This window comes from Pipistrellus kuhlii, unplaced genomic scaffold (assembly GCF_014108245.1).
Source record: "Pipistrellus kuhlii isolate mPipKuh1 unplaced genomic scaffold, mPipKuh1.p scaffold_m20_p_11, whole genome shotgun sequence".
In the NCBI taxonomy this organism is placed as follows: Eukaryota; Metazoa; Chordata; class Mammalia; order Chiroptera; family Vespertilionidae; genus Pipistrellus; species Pipistrellus kuhlii.
The window spans coordinates 28130928-28156982 of record NW_023425416.1 but is presented as its reverse complement, the minus strand read 5'-3'; the positions used below and the strand labels follow the sequence as shown (position 1 = coordinate 28156982).

The 26055-nt window shown below is 56.1% G+C and overlaps 1 protein-coding gene across 5 annotated transcripts; it reads right to left on the bottom strand.

Moving 5' to 3' along the window:
* Positions 1 to 7738: 7738 nt before the first annotated feature.
* On the bottom strand, positions 7739 to 25301 carry AMOTL2 (angiomotin like 2). 5 transcript variants are annotated; one of them, XM_036431404.2, is made up of 10 exons: positions 24912 to 25298; positions 21376 to 22167; positions 18513 to 18816; positions 17120 to 17264; positions 16732 to 16824; positions 12451 to 12746; positions 12062 to 12366; positions 11113 to 11330; positions 10342 to 10521; positions 7739 to 9584 (listed from the first exon to the last, which is right to left on the bottom strand). In XM_036431404.2, the coding sequence occupies exons 2-10, from the start codon at positions 22104 to 22106 to the stop codon at positions 9526 to 9528; spliced, it is 2331 nt and encodes a 776-aa protein (XP_036287297.1). In that variant the 5' UTR covers positions 22107 to 22167; positions 24912 to 25298; the 3' UTR covers positions 7739 to 9525. The 5 variants fall into 5 exon arrangements, with proteins under 5 accessions (XP_036287297.1, XP_036287299.1, XP_036287298.1 ...); XM_036431406.2 differs by having other exon boundaries at positions 10342 to 10518; XM_036431405.2 differs by having other exon boundaries at positions 25078 to 25298.
* Between the last annotated feature and the right edge of the window lie 754 nt (positions 25302 to 26055).

Sequence of the window (26055 nt, the reverse complement as noted above, 5' to 3'; positions counted from 1 at the left end):
GGGTATTGTTTGCAAATATCTTCTCCCATTCAGTTGGTGGAGTATTTTATTGAAACTTTCTGAGCCTTAGTTTCTTCATCTGACAAATGGAGGCAATCCTATCTGACTTATAGGGCTGTATCCTGCAAGAAACACCCAATACAGTGCCAGCACCCAACTGTGCTCAACAATAGTAATATCAGTGATGTGTCTGCTTGTCTCTCCATCCTTCCCATGCTGAGCCCCTGCAAAGCCATTGCCCCCATCCCCTCTTTCTCTATACACCGCACCCATTAAGAGCACTTTCCCCTGACTCATGCACCCCCATGCTGCATAGACCTAATCAAAGGGCTGGAATAAAAGGCAACACCTATTTAATAATTCTGTCCCATGAGCCCTTGGTTTTCCCCAAGTCTTTTCCAGCACTTCTCACCATAATGACCTATTTGGCAGGAATGCACAGACTGTCTGCTCCTGGCCTTGAGTCAGCACCCAGGAACTCTGATATCCTCTGGCCCAAACCTGACCCCACCTCAGCCTTGTCCTCTGGACAGTCTGGTGCTGATGGTAAAAGCCTGCTGTTTGCTCCTTTGGGGCTATATTAGAGAGAGCCACCTGGATGCATGAGCGAACTTTGACCCATCTGTCTGTCTGCCACTCACTGCGGATGCTGGCTGTTTGCTCCTTCTAGAAACTCTCTTGGAGGGAGAATGAGCTTATGTGCAGTGAACATGTGTGTGTTTCCGGGGGCTATGTGTTTGGTATGAGTGTGGGCCTGCAAGAGTGTGTGTATGTGCGTGTGTGTATGCATGCATGTGTGTAAAAATATGCATTCCCATTTTAGTGTGCCTGAGGTTTCTGATGGATGTGTGTAGACAGGTGTGTAGGAGACCAAGTCCCTGAGTGCATTTCTGCGTGTTTGATGGGAAGGCATGTGTATGTGATGGGCTGTGCGTTTGCAAGTATGAGAGTGTGCACAGCAAGGGAAAGGAATCGCCACATGTTCATGGTGCCTCACAGCCTGGGTTCAAATGCAGAAACAAGTCAGACGGATGGGACCTTCCTTACAGGTGTGGCCCTCACCTACGTGGACACAAGCCTCCTGGACTAGAAGCACCTCGTCTGATCACATCTGGGGCAGATGCACTGAGCATGGCAAACCAAGTGTTTTGTCAAGGGAATGAATGGCCTGTGTTTGGTGTTCTGTGCGACCCTTGTATTGGGCGTAGAGAACTGGCTGGTGAAGGAAGATGGTTCTGAAAGGTGAGAGGGGACCAGATACAAGGATCTCAGTGGTTCCAGGGAGGCCCTACCTGGGCTTGAGATGCTGCATGGAGCTCCGAGGGGCTGCGGATCACCGCAGGCTTACCCAGGGAGCAGGAGCCACCTCAGGGAGCTGCAGGCTGTGCAGGATTCAGGGGGTCATCCTTGGGTTGCCCCAGCACAGGGATCCTCATGTCATCTACCTTTACAAAGCCCCTTCACTTCCTGCCTCCTGCCCCTCAACCCTCAAGAGGACTTCAACCAGCCAAAGTCCAAATTTGTAAAACCCCTTTTATTAAAGCTTCTACCTGGAATGTGCTTTCCTCAGTTATGTGTGTGGCTCACTCCTCCACACCCTTCCAATCTTCGCTCTAATGTCACCTCACTCACCAGCCTTTTAAAAGTGCAACTCTTTCCCCAGCCTGACACCTTGCTGTGAATTTCTCATCTCCCTTGCCCTCCTTCGCTTCCCCACCAAGCTCTCACCACTTTCTCACACAGTGTGTCCCCCATGAGAGGACAGGAGCACAGACACCGAGAGTCAACAATTGAAACTATAGATGCGCTAGAATCCACAGCAATGTGATGTTGCCAAGAAATCCAAATGCAGATGGGAAAAAAGGTGAACTGGCTTTTCAGCAGTGAGGGTTCAAGAAGCACTGTTCTAATACACACTATAAAATGTATTCAGGTTTCTGTTTGGCTTCCCCCAATCCGCGGCCACCTGAAGGCAAACTCCAAGGACAGATTTTTGTGTGCTTTGTTCCCCTGCGATCTCCCCAGCACCCACAATAGGGTCTAGCATCCAGGGTGTGCTTCATGGACAGTTGTGGAAGGAGCGAATGTGGGGGAGGGGACATGTTATGGGAAGGCAGCCAACGCTCCCTGTCCCCTATCCCTGCCTTGCTATGAGTGAGCATGGTGCTCTGGGTCTGAATCCCTGTGCGTTTTGCTTGGGACTCAAGTACCATAAAGCATAGCTGGGAACTGCTGCCCTGGTGAAAATTGTTCCATCACCCTGCTCCTGCACCTGGTCTATGCCCAGAGGGAGCCCAGGGCTGGCAGGGCCACGCAGGAGTGGCTCTCTTGGGGTGGAGGGAGTTTGGCTCCACCAGCCATTCCCACGGTTGGGGCTGGCTGGGGCCCATGTGGCCTGCTGTGCCTGGGCCTGCTTCATGGGCCAGCCATCCAGCCGGGCTGGTTCTGGGCTCACACACCAGCCATTCCTCTCCACCTCGGCCCAAGCCCTCAGGCTCAGCTTCTCCTTTTCTGACCTCAAGACAATGCACAGAATCTCTTTTGTTCTCTTTGACTGCCAATTACCCCTGGGGGTCTGGCCAAGGAGGAGAGGCATGGGTGCTCTGGCCAGAATACCCTAAGCTACTGTCCTGACAGTTGTGACCCCAGCACAGGGACAAGGTGTAACCTTTGTGTAATTGAAAAGGTGAAAAGGTGAGTTATAGCTCCTTTCCTGCTCTCTCTCAATCAAGCAGAGCCACAGACTACTGTCTGTTAACAAAGGTTCTCCCCATCGGCAAGTCTCACCTCTCCTCCCTCTCATGGTTTTGGGGAACATAAAGGAGAAGGGAGGCTGCCAGGAGGAAGTGATGCTCGAACTGAATTTTGATGGATGGGTTTTGAGTTAAAACTCAAAAGAAAGGAGAAAAGAAAGGAGAAAGGCACTGCAGAGAAAAGGAATGGCATGCACAAAGGCCAGGAGGTAAGAGACACCACAGTGCACTTAGAACTATACATCTGCTGTGTGAATGGCCGGCTGTGCCTGGGAAGGTGGTGGAACCCAGAGCCAGAAAAGTAGATGAGGGGCCAGCTCTTGTCAAGAATACTCATTTAGCCAAAACTGTTTTGGTTCAATGGATAGAGCGTCGACCTGCAGACTGAAGGGTACCAGGTTCGATTCAGATCAAGGGCATGTACCTTGGTTGCGGGCAACATCCCCAGTGGGAGATATGCAGGAGGCAGCTGATTTGATGTTTCTCTCTCATCGATGTTTCAAGCTCTCTATCCCTCTCCCTTTCTCTCTGTAAAAAAATCAATAAATTTTTTTTAAATTTAAAAACTACATATTAAAAAAATACTCATTTAGCCAACACTTGCAAGAACTTTATGATAGGAACATAAAGATGCCTTCTTCATCGTTATACCTTTCGTACCTGCCGCAGTGCTGGGACCATGGCAGGAACTCAAAAAACATAGGTAACATGAATGAATGAATGAATAAATGAATGGTGACAGGTCACTTACAGAGAAGTTAGCCTCGGTGAGGCAGAGAACCCAAACCTTAGAGAAAAATGCCTGGGAAGGGGAACTCTTTTTCTTTGTTTTAAGTTAAAGAAGGTTATTCAGTTTTCAGGGCAAACCTTAGCTTGTGGCTTATGCAGTTAGTCACTCTATGGGTGAGATTTTGGCATTTTGGCTGCTGATGCAACATGCTGAGAGGATTTCCACAGTGCATTGTGTTGAGCAAGCAAAGGCTGCAGAGGAGAGGCTGGGTGGGGCCTCCTGGAGCTAGAGAAAGAAGGCCAAACTGATGCAAGGAGAGGCAAACCCAGGCAGGGAACTGTCCCCAGTGTTGCCCAAGCACACCTGGAACGTGCCCCAGGTAGGAGCCTTTGGACTCACAGGAGGCCTTTATCTGAGGACAGTTCGTGACTTTTGGCCAGCTCAGGAATCCAGAGCTGACGGACATTTAGAGGAGAGGAGAATGTGTCCCTGCCACAGTCGAGTGGCATGGCTCTCCAGGACACCCAGAGAGCCAACTGTGAGATGTCCTCTCCTCACCCCAACCCCCAAACTCTGTCTGAGGCTGGAGATGTGCTCGGTGGGTGAGAGCAGGGTGCAGACATGTCCTGGTCAGAGATCTGGTCCTTGGCTGGCTGGCCGGCCCAGCTGTCCAGGCTCTGTGGTGTTATCTGCCACTCCCCCTGTTGTGGGCACCTCAGCCTCTGGGGAGAGGGTTTTAATGGGGATCTAGAAGCAGTGATTCCATCTGCCCCAGCTGGAGAAAAACTGCTTTATTGACCTCCAGCTCCAAGCCTCCACCTGGGAGAGACAGGATGTGCCTGAGTCCTGGGCACCTCCCGGAGCTTCATTCCTTTGGGGAGACACAGTGCCCATCCCCAGACGCAGACATACTGTCAGTTAACAAAGCTTATGCCTCGAGCTGTGGGCCTGAACAAGCCCCTTCAGAGACCTAATTTTGTATTTGCCATTCTGCAATCTTTTTCTTAAAGAGGGTCCCCCAAATTATATAAGCTCAGGCCCCACAAAACTGAACCCAGCCCTGCCAATGCTCCTTGAGTTTGGAAAACCTTGAGCAGACAGTGGGTGCCTGGGGGTGGGGGGATCAGGGCTCACCCTCCTTCCTGAACCTCTGGCTAGGACCTCTGCCTGGCAGCTTGGGGGCAGATGGTGGAGGGCTCTAGCCCAGAGCAGACAGTGCCCTTTCAGGAGCCCAAAGGAGAACTGCTGGGGCTGGTGGGCTGGGCGAAGTGGAAGGAGAATGACACCTATACAAAGGTCAAAGGGCATCTTTGAGGGGGCCAGCACATTTATAAATGAATGCACCACTTATAAGTGTGTCTATATGGCTTGATGGCGGGGCATCTGGTGATCACCCACGACTAGCCACTGGCTTAGCATGGATCTTGTGACAAAGTACCATTGAACTGTACCTTTTAAAATGGTAGATTGAAATATTTTTTAAATTCATGTTTAGAGAGAGAGAGAGGAAAGGATCGGGAGAGGAAGGGAGAGGGAGAAAGAGGGACAGCAAAGGAGAGAGATCTGTTGCCTCCCACACATACCCCTACTGGGATCAAATTCACAACCTGGACCTGTGTCATGACCGGAAACTGAACCCCTGACCTTTTAGTGCAGGGGATGACACCTGAAAACAGACCCACACCGACCAGGGCTAAAAGGGTGGATTTGATGGTGAGAGGATGATATATCAACGTTTAGAAAAGGATGCTGAGAGCTTGGTTGTGGTGGTGCTTTCCAAGTGTGTTTGACCCAGATGTGGTGGGTTCCTAAAGTGCAGGGGTTGGTGCTGGAGTTGCCGGGCATCCGCCACACACAGCAAGGGCTGTTCAGGGACCGCTGTATCCTGGGTGAGTCCTCATGGAGCTGGGAGTTGGGATGGTGACATTTGGAGCAAGCTTCCTGTTCAGCTGGAGCCCCTGGAGGCAGTGGGTAGCCTCAGCCACTTCTGGGAGACCAGGCCCCCATTTGCTGCCCTTATCTTGGCGCTTCTCGCCAAGCCCTCTGAGCTAACAGATGGTTGAGCCAGGGGCAGAGTTAATGACTAACCAGGAGGAGAGAGAGAGTGGGGAGCTTGGACACACTCACAGGTAGCCTTCTGGCCTCTGGAGCACTTGGGGCCTCTTCTGAGCCACACCCCCAACCCTGGTGGAGGCAGGGCAGGCAGGGTTGGGCTGTGACTGGCAGAGAAATTTGGTCTCCAAAGGGCCCAGCAGCACCACCTGTGAGACCCAGGGACTGCTCCTTCATTGCCCAGGCCCCCTCCTCAGGTGCCCAAGCACAACTCTCTCCTACCCAGGGCCAACCCTACTGGGGCCTTCAGCACCACCTGTTTCTCCACTGGTTCCGGAGCTTTGAGAGGCTAACGTGCAAAGTGCTCTGGGAAGTGGCTCCTCAGACCCACCCGAGACCTTGTGGCTGCCAGGGCACCAGCCAGAAGACTTGGGCGCCCCCCACATCTTGTACTATGACACGCTCAGGCACACATGTGCACGGACTCATAAAAACACATGTAATACATGTTGGGCAGGCTGGGTTGGTTTCTTCACTCCCCAGGACTGTGCCAAGGAAATATCAAAGTGAATCCTGAGAGACTAGCCCTTGCAAAAGGCACAGATGCTTCGGAAGTCCTTGGCCAAAGGTGAAGGTGGGTGGCGTCTGAGCTGCCCTCCCAGGGCTCTTTCAGGGGGCAGGTGGAGGCGAACAGGAACTTCTTTGCTAAGCTGGTTTTTAAAACGCCACAGGTACTGCCATTCTGTTTGGACACCACCGTGTAGCCGAGGGCTGGTGCGGACAAAGGAAGCGCAGGGGGAGCAGAGTTCCGCCGTCCAGGCCACCTAGTGCATCCTGGGAGGGCAACCTAGCCATACGGCCAGACCCGATCCAGGGCCTGGTAGGAGTAAGGTGGGCATGGATGCTGCCGATTGGTGAAGACAGCTTGGAGAGGGCTGGGGTGGCCAGGGGGTGGAGTGTGTGGCCTCTGATTGTGCTGGGTGGGGAATTCTGCATGGAGAGCTCCCCTTTCCATGGGCCCCAAAAAGTCCTTGGAGGTTTCCAATACTTCTCTCTGACTCCAATTTCTTGTGGGCAGAGAGGCTGGCTCAGGAAGACTTACTCTTAGGGTCCTAATTGCTCACCAACATGGCTGCTGAGTCCCCACACCTGCCCTGAGAGTGCCCTGCCCAGAAATGCGCAGTGCTGTTCCCATCAGGTGCCCACAGCCTGCCTGGCTGCCTGCCAGCCCATGTCCTGATTGGGAACCTTGGTGTCAACGGGCCCATGGAGGCAGGTACTGTTTCTGATACAGCACCTGAGACTGAGAGTGTTTTTCTCTTCTCTGGATTGAAGTGACATGCTTTCCTGAGCTTGAGGCAAGAGTGGTGAAGCCACAGCAAGGGAGAGAGGCAGTGCCCAACAACATGCCATACAACACCCTCTGCCCAGCTCCAGGCAGAGGGCAAGCATAGTGCCCATTCTCTTAGAGGGTCCCAGAGCACTTTCTGTGATGGGTGGGGACGAAGAGAAGACAGGAGTGTGAGGGGATGAGAAATCCACCTCTGGGCACCCTCTCTTACTGTGGTCATCAGTGTGGGGCCACACAAAGCCGATGGACAAAGCCACCTGGAGAGGCTGCCCATCTGTCAGACCCTCAGTGCAAAGAATGCTAACATCCTGCCCGACCGGCATGCGTAATGGTTGAGAGTTGATCTATAAACCAAGAGGTCAGGGTTCGATTCCTGGTTAGGGTACATGTCCAGTTTGTAGGCTCGATCCCCAGGGGGAGGCGGGATTCTCTCATTGTCGATGTTTCTCTCTCTCTCCCTTTCCCTCTCTGAAATCAATATATAGATAGATTTATATGTACATAAAAGCCAATCTTTAATGCAGCTTCACAAAATTCGACACTGATGGATCCTTGAAGAGCTTATACTGTGTACCATCCTAGCCCTGTGAATAAAGGTGGATCACCCAGCTGGAAAATGGAAACTGCTGCACTTCACTCAACACGGGGAATGGCCGTGACCCTGAGCTGGCTGTGTATGGATATGCTCTGGCCAACATTCAAGAACCGAGGTACACAGGAGCACGGAGGCGGGGTGTGGGGGTACAGTTCAGGGCTGAGTGGTCAGACACTATGACATGGGGGCTCCCTACCAGTCCCCATCCCCTTTGCTTGCCTTCTTTCTCAGTGCAGCCTCACCTGTACAGACACCACTTTTAATTCTTATTTTTTATTAAAATACTGTAATACCCTGTGGAATGCAGCAGCAATCCTGGTACACGGTGGCATAACAAAACAACCATGTTTACATTTTAAATATTTACGATAACTTAAACATACAGACACACATCATGGTCTTTGGCAGAAAATGTTCACAGCACAAAAAAAATACTTTAAAAGAAATACCAAATATTAATCCAAAATATATTAAGTTGTGTTTTTTTTTCTTTCACAATACTTTTTTTTCCCTCCTTTTTTTCTTTTTCTTTTTGCTTTGTAAACAATGCACATGAACCAAATGTATTTTTCAGCTTTAAGAGAACAAGGGGGGGTTTTAAAAAAATATGCAATTGTCCAGCAAATGCAAATGTTCAAAAAGGAACCATGAGAATAAAATAACACATACAGAACTTAAAAACAGGAAAGGAAAAAAAAAAAAAGAAGATTCAAGAACTAAAAAACAGTCAAGACAAACTGCTCAAGCCCACCAATTGCTCCAGGGGCTGAGCTGGGGACTCTTTAAGACCAGAGGTCTAAGTCAGTGCTGCCAGCAGGCCGCCACGTGGATGCTTTGCTCCAGTTCCAAGCACTGGCCCTGCTTCCGGGCGCCGGTAGCTAGAGGAGCCAGCCTCATGGGTGCCGTTCTGTGACGGGGTCTCCCTCCAAAGAACTGAGTCACATCCTACAGCCCATGGACTAGTTTTCACCAGCATCGCTCCATCTCTCAATCCTTCCAGGTGGGGTCAAAGACTCTGATAAGAACAAGGCAATGCCTCGTTTCCTTCGAAAACTGGGTGCAAGGAAGCCCACCGTGGCAGATGTCTGCGTGCGGTGGCTCCCTTCACCTGGCTCAGGCTTCATAACCAGACCGAAAGGTTGTCCCAGGGATAGGAGCGGTTGGAGCCATGGCAAGAGGCTGGTGATGGCGAGGGTGCCATGGGTGTTTAGAACTGCTCAGGGTGGGAGGAAAAGACAGCGAAAATATTCCGTGGATCCACCGGTATCAAAGTCCATGGGCCAAGAATTTGAGAACTAACTGGGAGGCTGGTCAGAAGATCCAGGAACCGTGGCAGCAGGGATGAGAGCACGGAAGGAGGGACAAGTCCGAAGCAGCACGCTTCAATCTTCTGTTCCGCAAGCAAGGGAGTTATGTACAAACTGCCCAGCAGATCCCAGTCCACTGATCAGCCCCGCCCACTCCCAGTGAGAGGGTGATGCCGTGGCTTCTGCAGGACTAACACCTTCAAACAGTCCCCCACAGGAGCAAGTCTTAGTGGTCCCCAGGAGGCAGTGAGTAGCTGAGGAGCAGATGAGGTTGGCTGGGACCACACTTAGCCAGAGGGGAACACCATGGCCAGCTCCGTTACCGAACCAGCCTATTTATTGTTCACGGGCAGCCATCCTTGGAAATCAGCCCCGAAACCAATACATCCCCTCCCTTCCTCCCTCACTGTCAACTGGGGATGCACAGGGTCTCAGCTCTCTTCTAGGCCTTCAGGCGATACCCCAGCAGCAAGGCTTGGGCAGCAGGTGAAGGCTGAAGCCTCATTATCTGCATGAGCCTGGGAAGAATGTGGGGCTAAGAAGCAGGGTCTTCTGGGGCACAGGTACATCCCCCTCTCCCCGTAGCATCCTTCCTAAGCTCCTGGGACCAGATGGTCAAAGGGAATGAGTGTCCGGCTGGGGAAGACGGGGAGCAGCAGTTGGAGGGGCTGCCGGAATGGGTGCGAGGGGCAGAGGAGAGCAGGGAACGGTTCGGAGTCCCCACGGCATCCTCTCTTTCAGATCAGGATCTCCACCATGTCTGACAGGTCCTGGACTCTCGATGCAGCGACAGAGTCTAAGAGACAAGAGCACAGGCACACACGTTAGCAAGTATTTCCAGACCACTCTGTTCGACTCTGGTACATTCCGAAGACAGGATCTTTCTTCACCAACTCCCCCCACCTCAGCTCCCAGGGACCCGGGTTCCCATAACTTGGCCAGCCAGGCGCAATGCTCTGCTCCCTCTCGGCTCTCCACCCAGACTCCCAGCCTCCTGCGCGAAGACACATTTGTTTATAACTTTGAACTCCTTGGAGGGCCCTGAGGGAGGCAGGCTGCTGCATTCTTCTCATGCCTGTGGTTTTCTGAGCCTTGAGGCACAAGCAAATATGCAAAGGCTAATGTGAAAGGGAGCAAAAAAATGTAAAGGGCATCTTCTCAACTTTCTCCTTCCTGGACTCTTTCGAAATGAAGCCTTCCAACTCGAGAGTGCCATCGGGATCATTAGCCAATCTCCAGGGACTTGGGTATTTAGACCGGGCAATTAAATGTGTAAGGAAGACCAGGGAAGGGGAGAGATAAAGTGTCTCCCATGGGGTGGCTTTCTTTCTGAACCCTGGATCTGTCTGGAACCAGGGTTTTCTATTCCTCTATTCATGCACCCAAGCGGCCCTCGAGTCCACACTGAGGCACTGGGCAGACTCCCCCCCTCCCCCCCAGAGTGGAGGCACTGAACACACGGGGTCTGGGAAGGAGTGTGGTGCTGAATGCCGTTCGTACCCCAATGTGTCCTCAGCCTTGCTAGGCACAGCGGCCAGGAAGAGGGGGCTTACCCAGGGAGGCTGTCCTCTGGCCACTGCTGCACCCCAGAAGGCTGTCGGGCTCCAGTCCCAGGCAGGCCGGGGCACTGTCCGGGAGGCCGTCAGTCTGGGTGCTGCCATCTCTGCTCCCGTGTTTGGCATGGGCAGGAAGGGGTGCTGTGGCCGCTGGCTCCTCCACAGGAGCCCTGTCTGCTGGAAAGGGAGAGGGTGATGGTTATTGCCTCTTCCACAAGACGCGGCCCCCACAAAGAAGGACACCCCCCCCCCCCAAGTTAACTGCACCTACGGTGAGCAAAAGGTGCTGCAGGTTGCTCTTGGTTGGCAAGACCTTCCATTAGGACCAAATATTTCTGTTTCCAAAGTGGGAATAACTATCAGGCTTGATTGGTTTCCAAAGGTTTTGAGTGATAGAACTCTCCTTCTTTGTAGATTAAATCTTAGAACCAACAGGGATTCTAGAATTCCTAGGGCTTCTGCTTAGAAGGAGTGAGTGTAGGGGGCTTGCCTCAAAGGTGCGTTTGCACAGAGAGCTTTATTTTTACATAGATGCTCAGTGGCTGGGCAGAGGGTGACGAAATGTATGGCGAGGCAGGGGGGCTGCAGCCCCCCACTTCACACTGGCGAAGACAGCTGTGGGAGGCAGGATGGCTGGAGTCAGAGGATAAGCTGGCTCCCAGGTGAGGGGGTCAGGAAGCCCTGGTTCCTCTGAGCTTCAGTTCTGGGGGGAAAGGCCTCAGAGTCTCCTACCCTTCTCCCCTATGCCACCCACCAGCCTCCGCTCACCTGCAGCCAACCAGGCAGGGGCATCCATTTGCCGCTCACTCGAGGAGAGCGCCTGCCAGCCCTGGGTGGCTGTTGCTGCGGCCGCAAAGACAGATGGCACAGACTTGGCGGGCCGCAGGGAGCCCGGGGGGGCCTTGCTGGGGTCTTTCCTGGAGCGCTGCTGCAGGACCTTGATCACCACATCCTTCTCCAGGATCTGGGCATGGAGCACCTTTAACCTGAGGGGAGAGGCCATGCCCACATCGTTAGACCCACAGACCCAGTAACCCTCACCTTTCCCACCTGGTTAACCTTGGAGGGAAAGCCCTCCCTGCAGCCAGGCTGAGCCCAATGCCCTTCTGAAAGGTCACCAGAGCTCCGGATTTCAATGCTCTGAAAACCACCCCTTCCTAGGCCAGCAAAGGCAGGTCCTCAGGGGCGGGTCCTGGACTCATCTGATGGGAGCAACGGCACAACCCTCGCCCTGGGGTGCAATCCCAGAGCTGAGACCATCAAATGGGCTCAGTCAACGTGCTTGTGCCTCTGAGTCAAACACAGGACCAATGACATCGAGGGGCCTCTGGCATTCATTTTGGAGAGAATATGCTAGCTACCCCCCAGCCAGGGACCCAGTCCACCCTCCTTCGGAGTGGGACATGGTGTGGCCTCAGTTGGATAGTCTCTGATTGACAGGGTGGAAGGGGAGCAGGGAGAGGCCCCGAGCGTTGTGGCACCCAGCACCTCCACCGCCAGGGTGTCTCCTGGGCGGGTCCAGGGCTCAGTTGCTATCTCTGGGAAAGGACATGCACACAACACCTGGTGTGCTCAACACACGGCCAGCTCAGAAGTAGGAGGGCCTGCTGAGCCACGTGGGGAGAGGGGACTGACTGTTCATCAGAAATTAAGGGCAGGACACTGCTACCTCCCACCACACCCGGGGGCCCCCCCGGCCTGGCCTGCCATGCCGCACCTGCTTTCCATCTCCTGATGCCTGTGGCCGCCGGCGAGGAGGCCCTCGTTGAAGCTGCTGCTGGGGGAGGGCTGGGGGGAGTGTCGGATGAGAGTGGTGTCGCGCTGGGCAGCGGCTGTGGCGGCTGCGTCCATGGCAAACTGCCTCATGGCACATTCCTCCAAATACTTCTGCTCCCACTTGGTCATGTCCGCCTCCAGCGCCAGGATCTGCTCCTCCTTCTCCCGCAGTTGCTCGGAGAGCCGCAGGGCACTCAGCTCTGGGGACCCACCACTGCCACCACCACTGGGGGTGCTGACCTGTCTCTGCAAAGCAAGGAGTACTGTGGTCAAGGATGGAGGCGGGGGTGTGCCCTAGCCCTGCCCCCTCTACAGGGCTCCCCAGCTCACCTGCTGTGCACGCAGGGCCTTGAGTTCCTGCTCCAGGCGCGTGCGCAAACGCAGCTCCAGCTGCTCCCGCTTCTCACATGCAACCTGCAGCTGCCCCAGTGCCTGCTGCAGCCGCTCCACCTTCTCCACGTAGGCCTGCTTCTTGCGCAGCTCCTCCTCAGCTCGCGCCGCCCGGCCCTGGGCGTTGCTCAGAGCCTGCTCCAGTAGCTCGGCACGCCGCCGCTGGTCCTCGATGGCACCACGCAGCAGTGCGATCTCCCGCTCCAGCTTCTCCTGCTCCTGCTGCTGCTCATAGCCTGCAGGGAGAGAGGGGGGGGGCTCCATCAGGGACAGCGGCCACCCTGGCAGGCCTTACTGGGCGCCCACTGAGGGCCAGGCTCCATGCTGACTGCTGGGGGAGCACACTTACATCCTATCCATCTTATCCCTAAGAGTTGGGTACCATTATTAACCCTGTTATGGGTGAGAAAACTGGGGCTCAGGTTAAGTTGGGAGTCAATGGCCATGCAGGACCAGGGCCCTTGGAGTTGTCTCTCTGCTGGGATATGGCCCTGCTAAGGGATATCCCCAAACACTGTCCACTTATACCAGGTGTCATGGTTTCTAAAATACATTCAGTTCCCCCGGAGCCTCATAAGGACACGAGAGACTGGCCAGACAGGATCTGTGACCCCCATTTACAGATGAGAAAACAGAGGCTCAGGAGGACTGTGACATGGACATCGCTCAAGTGGGAGGATGAAGGAACAGGGCCGAGCACCACCATTAGCTACGCTACAAGCTAGGCACCTACACTTCCTATTCTGCTGAAGCCTCCAAGAACAGCCCCCTTGAGGTAGGATTTGTGACCCCCAACTTACAGGGGAGGAAACAAGAAGAGAACAGTACTGCCAAGCGAATGGAACACACAAGTCAGCCTGGCTCCCAAAACCAGGCTGCTTCTGGCTTTGTTACAAAACCCTGTATCCAGGGCCTCCCAAAAGCGGACTCCAGGGCTCATTCTACGGACCCAGCATCCCGCACCCCAACCCCACCCCCACCCCCACCCCAGCCCCATTACTTTCCATGGCCTGGCGACACCACTGAGATATGGGCAACCTGGCTCACGAAGAAATGCAAACTTGGGAGCACAACAAAAAAGACGACGGTCCGAAGATTTGTGCCTGAGGTGCCAGCTATCCTGACTTTTACATCATATTGTTCTCTGTCCAGGAGAGCTCTGTTCGCTGCCTGCTCCAATAGCTGGGCCAAGCAAGCACCGCGCCAGACCACGGACTCCTTAGCCGATGCTCTAGGCTTAAACCCGCCTCCCAGGCTTGCCTCCCCCGGGCGAGCGTGTCCACTGCCTGCCTTGCTGGAGGGCAGAAGGGGGTTTGGGCCCGGGGCCTGTCTGCCGCACTCAGAGGCACCGGAGTAGCACTATCGCAGCACAGTGGAATTTTCGGCTGTAACGAGGCTGCCCTATGCAGCGCCAGTCAGTGCAGGAGCCACTTGGCATGTGCCAGCGAGCATTTGAAATGGAGCTGGTTGGAGGGAGAAACTAAATTGTTCGCTTTATTTAATTTTAATCTTTGGGTCACGTGTGGCTAAGTACTGTTGTAAAGGACAGTACGGGTTCTGGGACAGAAGACCGGACACTTGGGATCTGGGCAGAAAGGAGGATTCAATTACTCAGGGCCCTGGGAGAGGAGAGAGGTCACAAGACGATTCAGGTCAGCTCTGGGTCCCTCTGGTTTTCTGAAGGCTGGGCCCAAAGTCAGCCTCCTTCCTTGGTGTGGAGGGGAAAGATGGGGAAGCTCAACATGACTGAAAATTGCATTGTTCCTACTGGGCCCGCTTCACATTCAGGGAGTGGGGTGGAGCGGGTAGGCAAGGCCAGCAGGCTGAGAGTTTGGACCTAGAGACAATGACCCTCTCCTGGGTGGTTTACAGAGTTTGCAGGAGGCCTGTATCTCATCCCAGCCATAAAACTGTCCTCCTGTCTTCAAGAACAGCCAAGGGGGACAGAGCTAGGAGAGCCAGGTGGCAGGGCTCTCTGCCAGATCCCCGGAAAGGGCAGGGCACGGCCAGAGCAGGTGGAGCTGGGGTCTGTAGAGCTGGGGTCTGTGCGGCCTGCCTGGCAGGAGAGGCAGTGGCCCTGGTGACAGAGATCACACTTCCCTACTAGTGGGGGCTGGAGGAGAGGGTGAGATTCAAGCAGAGACATTTTCTCTGAGAGTACTGTGTTTCCCCAGGGCTATCAAGGAGCGAGGAAACGTTGTTTAGGTTTCCTCAGCCTTTGGGGGAGGAGTGGGAAGTCTTAGCCTTCTGCTTCCAGTAGCTTCCTGCCGCCTAGCACTATCAGCAGGGGCTGGGAGTTCTCAGGCCTTGGCCACCAGGATAAAACCATGGGCCGGCCTGTCTGGAGGGAATTTTCTGGGTGAGGAAGCCTGTGGGGGGAGAGAAGGCAGGGGGAGGGGAGGCAGAACCAGCTGTGGAGGGAGCAGGGGGATGCCCTTTCCCCTGGAGAAATGGAGCCCCTCCCGCCCCCCACCTGCACACTCCCGTCTGCCTTTGTGTCTGCCTTTGTGTCCGCTCTCTCCTCCCAGAGCAGCAGCGGGCGGGGAAGGGCCAGGTGAGGGGGGCAGGGCCGCGCAGCCAAGCAGCAGAGGGGGGGACGGCCCAGAGTAGAACAGCCCGGCGGCTCTGGAATGCCAGGCATCCAGGTCACCCGCGGCTGCGAGGAGATTACTGGCTCCAGCGAGGAGCCAAGAACAGCCTGGCGCTGGCTCCCCAGGGAGCGGAAATGCCTCCAGGCCGGTTCCCCCACGCCCCTCCACTGCCGGCTCCCAGAAACTCGCAGTGACTTCCTTTGTTTGGCAGATCCAGGGCCCAGAAGTGGACCTTCCTACCAGACAACCTTACTCTGCCGCCTCCCAGCAACTGGTCCTCTCCGGACCCCCAAGGGCTGCAGCCTCCCCTTACTCCCTCACCACCCATCACCTCCCTCCTAGAGACACAAGCCAATGCCACCTCGCCCCACCCCGCCAGTACAGCCCAGCCTACCTCCTGCCCCACCCCACCCCACCCCACCCCACCCCACCCCCTTCAGTGCTGCGTTCACCCATTCCAGGCCCTGAACTCCCCTTGAGGAAGGAGGAGGTGCTGCCAGTCAGAGCTCATTCTCTCCAGCGGCTCCACCATTTCTGGTCACCCCCTAATAGCCGAGCCAACCACAGAGTAGGCTTCCTGAAGGTTCCTTCCTCAAGGCCACCCTCACCCAGACACCAGACACCCCATTCCTCTTCTCTGCACCCCCTCCCCCCCAAATATCACTATAAAACACAGTAGGATCTCAATAAATGCCTCTTTGAATGCTACAGCTCCCTGCTGCTGAGCTTAGTGCTTCCTCTGCCTCCACCCCCAGCCCCATGCACCTCTCCTTGAACCTTCCAGCTGTTTCTTCACCTGTGGCCTGCTCTCCATCCCTGCCATTCCCACAGAGCCTCTCCCTCAGGCCACTGGGGAGCCCCTAGTCACTGGTCTCCAGGGCCAGGGTACCCTGGTTCCCTTGATACTGTGTCTTCCTTTACTCTGTTCCTTCCTCAAGCTCAGCCCCTCTCTCTCTCTCCTCACCTCCCTGCCACAGTACCTTCCTGGCCTGTTCTTACCCTCTGCCCAACACCTGCCAGGTGCTTGCTTCGCACAGTGCAGTGGAGGAACCAAGGAAAGACTGAATGGAAAAGCCAATAATCAACTCAGCTCTTCAAGGCAGCTTCAACCAAGCCCTTGAGGGAAGCCTCCCAGCCCCTTCTGTAGATGCACCTGCTGGTTAAGCTCCAGAAACCCATGGTTGCTGTCTTCTGGTGCCTCCATGCTCCGCAGCATCTCACCTGCACACTGGGCATCCCCAACCCTTCTGTTGCCGAAAACTTTGGGGAAACCCAGACTCTTCCCCTCTTTCCTCTCACCATCTCCAGGGCAATCCTGCCTCCTCCACTGCCCTCTACACCTCTGCTCCAAAGGACACTGCCCTGATGGTCAGCACCACCGCTCGCCAGCTGTCCCTCCTTGTATCCGCTGATCTCCCCAATAAGTAGCGAACCAAATATTATTCTTCTTCAGAAGGCACCCCTCGCACCCCAGTTTAGTACAGTGCTTGGCACATAGTAGGCATTCAGCAAACCTGTGCTCAGAGGGCTGTTTGACAAGGGGAAGACCCAGTCCTTACTGTCCAGAGGGGCTTCCATGGTTCCACCACCCATCCACCTGGCCCGGCTTCTGAGTGGGACCCCTACTCACTCTGAGCAAGCAGCTTGGCCACCATGTCCTGACTGCCGGCCTGGGCCTCCTGCGTCTTGCTTGCCAGGCGGCGGTTTGCAGATTCCAATCTCTCTGTTTGAAATAAAGGAGAGATGCTTGAGTAACCAATGAAGCTGCCTATCCAGGTGTCCCCTGGAATCCTATGTGGGGCTGCAACCTCCAAGGTAGGGATGGACTCATAGGGGAGCCCCTGGAGCAGTTCAGGGCCTGAGGAGGAGGGAGCAGCTGAGGCCACATAAATGAGAATTTCACTTAGAACGAGCATCTCCACCAAGGTGGCCCCCAAGGGGTCTCAATCTGGCCCTCTTTGAGTCAATTTACACTCCTTTTTGCAGAGGACAGATCCAGCTGGGTGACCGTCTCTCACCTCTAAGATCCCGGTTGAAGTCCTGCAGCCTCCTCATCTCACTGTCCATCTTATTCCGCATGGTCTTCTCCAGGGCCTCGCGCTTGGAGGAGGCTCTCGTCAGGCTCTCGTGGGCCTCGGAGAGCCGCTGGACTTCGCTTTCCAGCTGCAAGAGGCAGACAGCAGGGCTGAAGGGGAGAGCTCCCGGGGTGTGTGTGGCTTCAATGCCCCCTCCACAGGCCCGGGCTGATCTGCTCTCCATCAGAGAAGGGGAGAGGAGAGGATAAAAAACGAGAGCAAAAAATCCTGGTGGCAATAGTGGGAGGGTCAGAAGCTTGCAGCCTTGGGCCGTGGACCAGACTGCTGGGACTGGCAAGCCAGGGTCCTGTCAACCTTCCTCAGGTCCAGATGCCCAAGGAACCCAGGACTAAGTGCCTCCAGGGGTGATTAAACACAGCTTTTCAACCTGAGCCCAGGGGGCCAGCAGTGGGCACAAAAAGATTCCAGCCACATTCTGAGGTTGAACCTATTTTAGATGCCACAGGAGGTCTGAGGCCACCTGCTACAGTTGCACACACAGCAGTAGACCTTCACTAAAGAATGGGGCACTAGCCGAAACCGGTTTGGCTCAGTGGATAGAGCGTCGGCTTGGGGACTGAAGGGACCCGGGTTCGATTCCGGTCAACGGCATGTACCTTGGTTGCGGGCATATCCCCAGTGGGGGGTGTGCAGGAGGCAGCTGATTGATGACTCTCTCTCATCGATGTTTCTAGCTCTCTATCTCTCTCTCTTCCTCTCTGTACAAAATCAATAAAATATATTAAAAAAAAAAAAAAAAGAATGGGGCACTGGACCCCCGTCTGACTTGCCTCTGCCCAGAGTATTTGCTCCTCTGACTATCACCATCCACTGTAGAGGGCCAGCCGGGTCCAGCTGCCCCTCCCACTTGGCTGCTGGCAGGTTCCACACGTGCTCCTAGTTGGCCTGTGATTCCAATAAGTCTCTCTCTCTTTTTTTTTTTCCCCAAGAGGAGGGGCTTTCTCTTAGGCCAGGATTGGCCTAGAACAGACTTGCTGTTGTGTGGGGGACACAAAGGGCTCTCTGTGGGAGGTGTCCGCGGGACAGGAAGGGTGCGAGCGTGCAGGGAGCTGGTGAATGAGCTCTTTCTAATCACCCCTGGCCAGCAACTGCTCATGCTCCAGCGCTGCTCTGCTGGCCTCGCGGCTGCTCCCCAGCAGTCTGGAGTCAGCCAGGAAGGGGGCATGAGGGATTAGGGGATGGGGGGCGGAGGGACGGGTAGAAAGCCCAGCCAGACAAGCTTTCAGACTCCGCTGCCTCCCCTTCGACAGCCCACTCCCCAGTCGGCCGTCGGGTCCCGTCCTCCCCCTGTCCCTGAGGCCCCGGCAGGGCCTACCTTCTCCATTCGGCCGGCCTTCTCCGCTGAGCTCTCCAGCTCTCTCTGTAGTCGCTCATTGTCCCTCTGTAGCCTGGCGTTCTCCCTCAGCACAGCCTCCAGCTGGGCCAGTTGGGTGCTGCCCGAAGTGGCCGAGGAGGCCTGGGTGCTTGCTGGCCCCTCCACCCCAGGTGGACTGAGGGACCCCAGTGGGCCGTGGCCAAGAGCAGCTGGGTGCGGGGGTGGAAGGTGCTCCTGGGGTTGCTGCAGGTACTGGTACTGCTGCTGCTGGAGGAATACAGGAGGCACCTGGGCCTGCAGGATCCTGGGGGACAGAAGAGATGATGCTCAGAAACTGCACAGACCTCCCCCGAGAGCAGCCCCGGGTCGGCGCAGCCCTCCTGGGCACGCTGGAAAGACAAGTCCACTCAGCCTCCCCACAGGGGGAAAGGCCTTTCCACAAGGTGTCTGCCTAAGACCCTCACGGGCCAGGAGAGCAGGGCTGGAGGGGATTCGGGCCAGAAGGCTTGTTTCTCTCCCAGCTTCACTGTGGCCAGGGCCTTAGGGATTAGCCAGGGCAGTCCTACACAACCAGTGCTTAAAGAAGGCATCCTTAAAAACACACACTGGAACCTTCTAATCAAAGGCAGGTTCTTTTTGGGTCTGGAGGCCACATCCATCCTGACTGAGCACACTGCCTTCCAGGCCCCTGGACCGCTCGGTGGCGGAGCCCCAGCAGCTACCTGTGTGTCTGTTATGAGCCTCTAGTGTCAGACGTGACGTTAGCCCCTGCCAGCGGGGCACACACGTTTCTCCCTGCTAGCTCGGGTCCCTGACAGAAACATTTTTAGGAGACTGTGATGTGACTAAAGTTAGAGTGACGAGACAGAGGTCAGAATGAGTCTGAGCTCTGGTCTGACAAAGTTGGCCTTTACATGCCCAAGGTGCCAGCATGGCTCTGCCAAATCCTGAGGGAAGGCTTCTCTGGCTTCAACGGGGTTCGCCAGGGACATACAGGCCTGGCAGCGAGCTGGGCCTCAGGCAGGTGCTACCATAATGGGGGCCCATCATCTACCTCTCCTAGTGGGGACTGCAGCTCACTCTCTGTTTAAAGAGGAAGTGTGACCCAAACACTGCCTTTTCTTAGCTGGAGGGGCTGCCATAGCCCGCCATAGCCATAGTTTAGGGACAATGCTTGACTGGCTTCTAGACCTGGTGTATCACAAGCCTCAGGGTCTTGTGTTGGGGGAGGTTGGAGGGGGGGGACCCCAAGAGTAAGGGGCCTGTCACTCCAAGTGTAAAACAACAGACTGTCTCAGTTTTACCAGGAATTGCCCGAGTCCCAGAAACCTCACGAAAAATTTAATTCCACTTCGGGGTCCATCATCCCAGTATTCATGCCCGCCCTTCCCCTCACCCTTTCCCCTACAGCCTGGCTCCTTGTTCTTCTCAGGACCCTGGGCTAAAAGGCCCTGCCTTCAGTTCCCAGCACACAGTCCTTGTCTGACCGGCTAAGGCAGAGCTTCCAACCAGCACCGAGCAGAGGGTCCCCGAGATGCCCAGCCCCCCTGCACTGCCTAACACGGCCTTCTCGGGGTTCCTTCACGGAACTTGTTCCCCCTGCACAGGGCCTGGCAGACACAACTGGCATTCTTTGGGGATGACTTAGCTCACAGAAAGAATAAAGTCTCCTTTCCCTTCACACTTGCTCTCCCTTCCCTGACCCCTCCCTCTTTTTTTTTTTTTTTGTTCTCCTGCAAACAGTCTACTTCCTTTCCACAATATTATCTTTTCCTGACAGGGTCCAATAAGGCTGGTCCCAAAGAAGAAACCACGACTCAGCTTCCGAAACTTTCCCCAAGCCAGCCCTGAGAAGGGAGATAAGGCAGGGGGCCGGGGAGGTAGAAGCTGGGGAGGACCCACAAGGCTCTCTGGTTCCTCCAATACCATCATCCTCGCGTCACTCATTTCTCGAGAGCAAGGAAAGGCCAAATGGTGGGAAAGTGGGTGACTAAATGAAGCATCAGCAGACTCTGACCTTGAGTCATCAGAAGAATGGAGGGCGCAGGTCCTCAGGCCCCTCTGAGAAGGGGGATCCTGGACCCCCGTGGGGTGATTCAGGATGTGTGAAATGAAGAGTGTGTCAGCTTCATTTCTAGGGACCCCTATTTCTGCAAACTCTCTGAGCTCACCGTCTCCATGCTTGTCCCTTAGCCGCCACTCTCTACAGGCAGCCAGAGGGGCCCGCCTCTTACAAAGGTAAGCCCCTCACATCCTCCGAAGGCTATCCTTCCCTCAGAATGAAACCCCAAGTCCCCCAGCAGCCCCTCAGAGCCCCCACAGAAAGGGGCTCATCTGGACCCTGAATCCTCTCCCCCTCAGGCTGCAGACACATGGGTCACAGGGATAAACATGAGAGGAAATGGACAGGAGAGGCAGGGCAACTCTGCCCTGGTGCAGAGTGGGGAGAGGTCTCTGAGGAGGCCATTTGGTCCTTCCTGCCTCCAGTGAGGCACGCCTCCCAATACTCAGAGAAGGCACTGTCCACTTGTCAGAAATCTCCAGAGAAGGAGGCCCCCTTTTTCCCACTTAACTTAGAGTTTGGCAATGATTCCCAGCCCTGCCTTTAGCAAGTTCTTTCCGAAACCTAACCTTTAACCCCCTGGGAACTCTAGGTAGCTGAAGGCTATCGGTAGTTAGACACGGTGTCCATGTCCAAACCAATGCAAGGGATGTCGCTAAGTTCGCTCTGACCTTGGCTAAGCCCCTCTCTGGGCATTAGCTCCTCAGTCTTGGGAAGGAGCCGTGACACAAGGGGCTCTCTATCCTGGGAGATGGACACTGACAGGAAGTCAGGAGCTCGAAAGGCAAGGCGGGCGGTTACCTGACTTCGGCATGCTGGAGGTGCGGGCTGCCGCGGGCGCGGTACCGCGGGTCGGTGACAGCAGCGGCGGTCTCGTGAGCTAGCACAACGTGTGGGTACTGAGGTGGAGGTCCTCGGGGCTCCGGGCCCTCGGCGTGGGGGCCCCTGGGCGGGGGGCCCTGCTGATTGCGGGCCAGCTGGGGGAAGCTGTGGGAGGAGCTCATGTGGCTGGGGACCCGGGCACCGTTCCTCTCCAGGGACAGCTGCAGGAGCCGCTCGCTCAGGGAGCGCACATGGCCGTGCCTCAGCTCCCGCAGGGCCTCATCTTGCCTCCGATTGCCTCCAGGGCCCCCTCGGGGATCTTGGTCGCCAGCGTGTGGCCGGGGCCCTGCCTGCTGGGCCGCATAGTACTGCAGATGGGCTTTCGCCTCCTCGTAGGTGGGCAGCTCCTCACCCTTGCCGGGCTGTGGGCACAGCCGGTAGAGGGTATTCTCTGCCAGGTGGGCCTCACCGCCCTGGTGCTCCTGGCCCTGGGGCTCCTGCCTTGTGGCCTGCTGCACCTGGCTGTCCTCGGGTGCCAAAATCTCCAGGGAGGCTTGGGGGCTCCCTGTGCCCCCGGCTCCGGCCCCACCCCGCAGGGCCTGCTGCTGGATGGCCAGCAGTGTGCGTGTCTCGGTCAGATTGCCATAGCGCAGCTGCTCCTGGATGAGGCGGTGCAGGACAGTTCCCGAGGAGTCTTCCAGCGTCCTCATGCTTCCTCAGCTGGCACACACCCACTCAGACAACGGCCAGAGGCACGTGGCCCCAGGGCACCTGGGAAGAAAGAAAAAGAAGAACAATGAGCGGGGGCTTGTGGGAAAGGGTCGAACTTTCCTTCAGGTCCAAAGTTTAATGGTAAAGAGCAAGGCCCAGAATTCCACACAAGCCTGAGTTCAACCGCCAGAGCTGCCCCTACTGATTAATGCACGTTACCTAACCTCTGAGCCTCAGTTTCTCCGTCAGAAAAAAAAACCCCAGAAAGAATAACGCTTGTTGCATGAAGTTGCAAATTAAAAGAGGCAATGGCTGTTGAGTTGTGGTGCACTATAATCTTTGGCACAGGATTGCTATTATAACTATATTCGTGGGGACTTACTATGCCTTAGAGAAAGACACCAGTGCCTAAAAGGTAATCAGCCAGAAACCACAACCTCCTGCAGTCAGCCACCCATCAAAGAGCCTGATGAGAGATTCCAGGACAGGCCTAGGTCAAACAAACCACTTAGCTGTCCAGGCCAGGGGTGCCCAGGGCCCTGCTTTATTGGCAGGTGATAAAGAACGTGTCCAACCCAGTAGAAGCCCTGGGCAAACAGCCCCCAGCACGCTCTGGAATGAGGCACACCACAGCTTCAGCTAACTGACCACCCTTCACCCCGAGGAGCCCTCCCTGTCATGGGATGACCTTGACATCCACTCTGCGAGGGAAATAGAAAGAGGAGAAATGACTCTGGTTGGGTGACTAAGGGATGAGAGAAGACACACTACAATAGGGCAATGGTTCTGTGAGATGAGGCAAAAGGGGCGACCCATCAAGGTTTGTGGGTCAGTCACAGAGCCTGTGTGTGTGGACAGTATCAGTATGGGCGCTCCAGGGGAAAAGAAAGAATGGACAATGTCTTCGAGTTTACAATTACCATCAGCCACCGCCATCACCACCACACACACCACCACCACCACAACTACTGCTGCTGCTGCTGCTGCTCAGAAAAGCCCCCTATGGTCCTCTAGCCACATAGCAGATGGGCACTCAGCATCCGGACACCAGGAACACCCAGTTAAGCCAAACGGAGGAGTAAGGAAAGGGGAGGGGCGTGTCCTTGGTTGCAGGGACCTGGAGCTGGGGACTGAGGGCTGGGGGCTGTGGGTGCAGGGAGATCTGAGGAAGGTGTTCCCTTCGGAGTCCGGGCTCCCAGGGGCTCATGCCTGGAAGGCGGCCTTCCTACCAGCTTCCTTTACAGCCTCCTCCAACACCAACCTCCACACTGGGATTCAGGGAAAGCCAAACAAAACCCACACCTCCACAGGCCCTGTGTGCATGGGAGGAGGGGAATGGGAGGAATGCGGCCCTTCCTCTGCCACAAAACTGGATCCAGTGGCTGCTGCATTGGGCTTGGCCGGTTGTCAGAGCAGCCATTCCTCGTCCACTCCCTCCTCCCTGGCTGCCCACAGCGGAGGAGCAAGAGATAAGTCTGGAGGACATCTCCGTCCCCATCCTTCCTGGCACCCAAGCATGCCGCGCCCCCCCCCCCCCCCCACACACACACACTCCATGGAGATGCAAGACTTCAGGGCTACCAGAGGCAACACAAACAAGAACCAGTTCGCCCTAGAGCAGCGATTTTCAACCGCTGTGCTGCGGAGAGGCACACTGGCATGCCGCAGGAATGTTTAAAACATGCAATACCTGACTGGTCAGGGACACTGACCTCTTTTCCCTTAGATTGAGAAGAAAGAAAGAAAAAAAGACAACAGCCAACGCAACAATAGCCCTCCAGTGAGAATGAATAAAAATTACATCTATTTTTTTTTTGTCAGGTCGGCAAAAAAATACATATATATTTTTTCTGGTGTGCCGCAGGATTTTAGTCATTACTTTATGTGTGCCAATAAATGAAAAAGGTTGAAAATCGTTGCCCTAGATTTTCCCCCGCCAGGCATTTCCTAAGCCCCTCACTGTCCGCCTGACGGGGGACAGATTCCCTTCCCTCCACCCTCCCCCAACAGTGTGCCTGGGAGCAGGGAACACCTCCTCCGGGCCTCTCCTCCCGAAGAATCTCTTCTTGCGCGTCCAGACCCTCGGGTGCACATCTTTGTAGCTAAGCCTTAGCTACGTCCCCCCGCTCCACACCCCCCTCCACCTCCGCGGTTCTCGAAGGCTGCAGCCGGGGTCTCCGAAACCTCTCCTTTCTAAGCAAGCACGCACCTCCGGCCTTCGCCTAAGAAAAGAGGGAGGGTCTCTCCTACCGCCCCGCAGCACGGGAGCCCGCCTACCCGCACCCCCAGAGGACTACCAGCGCCCGGGGGCGCTGTCCGTGCGCCCGGAGCCGGCTGCCCGGGGAGGGCTTCTGAGCGCGGCGGGCGCGCCCCCTGCCCTCCCTCGCCAGCCTCTTTGTTTTCCGAATGCCCCAGCGCTGACGTCACCGGGCTGGACGGCGGGCTGCATTCCTTCTAAGTGAGAGCCAAACCGTGGCTCCAAAGAGGATTTTCCAAGGAAGACAAAGAGGAATTCTTGGGCTAGCTGGGGACCAAGGCACCTGTGACCCCCCTTAAACCCGCCCCCCAACCTAATCAGATCAGCCCCAGGGCCCTGAGACTTACATTCGAAACCGCACCTCTGGTTCTGTTCCGCGCCCCCCTCTCTCCTCGACCCGCGCCCCAAACACGAACCCCGCTCTCCCCTCCAGAGGCTGCCCCGCTCCCCAGCTCCAGGGGACCCGCGCGCCTTCGGGAAGGGAAAACTCCCCCCACTCCGGGGGCGCGCAGTGCGGCACCCCTGGGGGCGCGAGGCCCTGGCCCACCTTTGTCACTGCCTGAAAAGGGGCTCCCCGGCGCCCCGAGGATGCTGGGTCCGCCGGGCTCCTGCTCCCGGAGAAGACCGAGCCGCGCCAAGGACACGGGATTCGACTTGGGGCGCGTCCCCGCCGGCCCCGCGCGCTGCCTGTAGCGCCGATCGGCCCTGCTTACCGCCGAGGCCCGCGGGTGCTCAGCGCCGTCAGACCCGGGACCCGGCCCGGCGCTCCCGGCTCGGCGCGGCGGCGGAGGTGTGCACTCGGCGGCGGCGCCGATGCTCTGGCCGCCCGGGCCCCAGCGCGCAGCCTCAGGGTCGGCGGCGCGCACTGGAGGCGGCTGCTATGCCAGGAATGTGAGAGTTTCAGGTTCCCCCTGGGGATCAAAGCGAACCACAAATAACCTCTCCGCGCGCCGCCCTCCCTCCGCCCTCCGCCCTCCGCCTCCTCCCGCTCCCTCGGCCCGGCCCCCACTGGCCTCCGGGGAGGCGGCGCTGCGGGGCCCGGCGCGGGGCTGGCCCCCAAGCCCAGTTCCCGAGCCTCTCTGGACTCTCCCGGACGCACTGCGCCCTCCCCGCCCCGCTCCCGCCTCCCCCGTGCCGCTCCGATATGCTTTGCCTTCGGAACTGCTAGGGGCAAATTAATCCAGCTCAGTCCAATAACTTCCCCGCCTTCCTATCACCCCTTCATCTCACGTGTCCCTGAAGGATTCTAGGTGTCGTTTCGGGAGAGGACTGGGCACAGGGGGCGCAGCAGTGTGTGTGTGTGTGTGTGTGTGTGTGTGTGTGTGTGTGTGTGTGTGTACAGGGGGAGGAGGGCTGTAAAGTCACATCTGCCTGGTGGAAACGTGCACCCTTGGGAAGAGAAGACTTTGCTTCCTGCCTGGAGCCTTTTCCTAACTCCCACTGCTTTCCCTGCTCGCGGCGACCTTTGAATTGCACTTTTATTGTTTACTAACACTTTTGCCAGCTCTTTTAGGATCTGTCTCCGCAGGAAGTGCGGATCTGGGTTGGAAAACGTACCACTTAACGTGATCTCACACCGAACCAATGAATCACCTGCCGCCAGGCGCTTTGTCCAGCTCTAATAGAAGAAGGCAGAGATGGGCAACTCCTTACGCAGAGTGCCCGGTGTGCCACCACCCGCTCTTCTCGTC

What these genes read in the sequence shown, in the direction of transcription:
- AMOTL2 (XM_036431404.2), bottom strand. Translation starts at nt 22,106, where the DNA reads ATGAGGACGCTGGAAGACTCCTCGGGAACTGTCCTGCACCGCCTCATC. An exon ending in CTCCAGCATGCCGAAGTCAG is followed by an intron (nt 18,817 to 21,375) that starts GTAACCGCCCGC and finishes TCTGTCCCCCAG; the next exon opens with GATCCTGCAGGCCCAGGTGC. An exon ending in CCAGAGGACAGCCTCCCTGG is followed by an intron (nt 9,585 to 10,341) that starts GTAAGCCCCCTC and finishes CTTGTCTCTTAG; the next exon opens with ACTCTGTCGCTGCATCGAGA.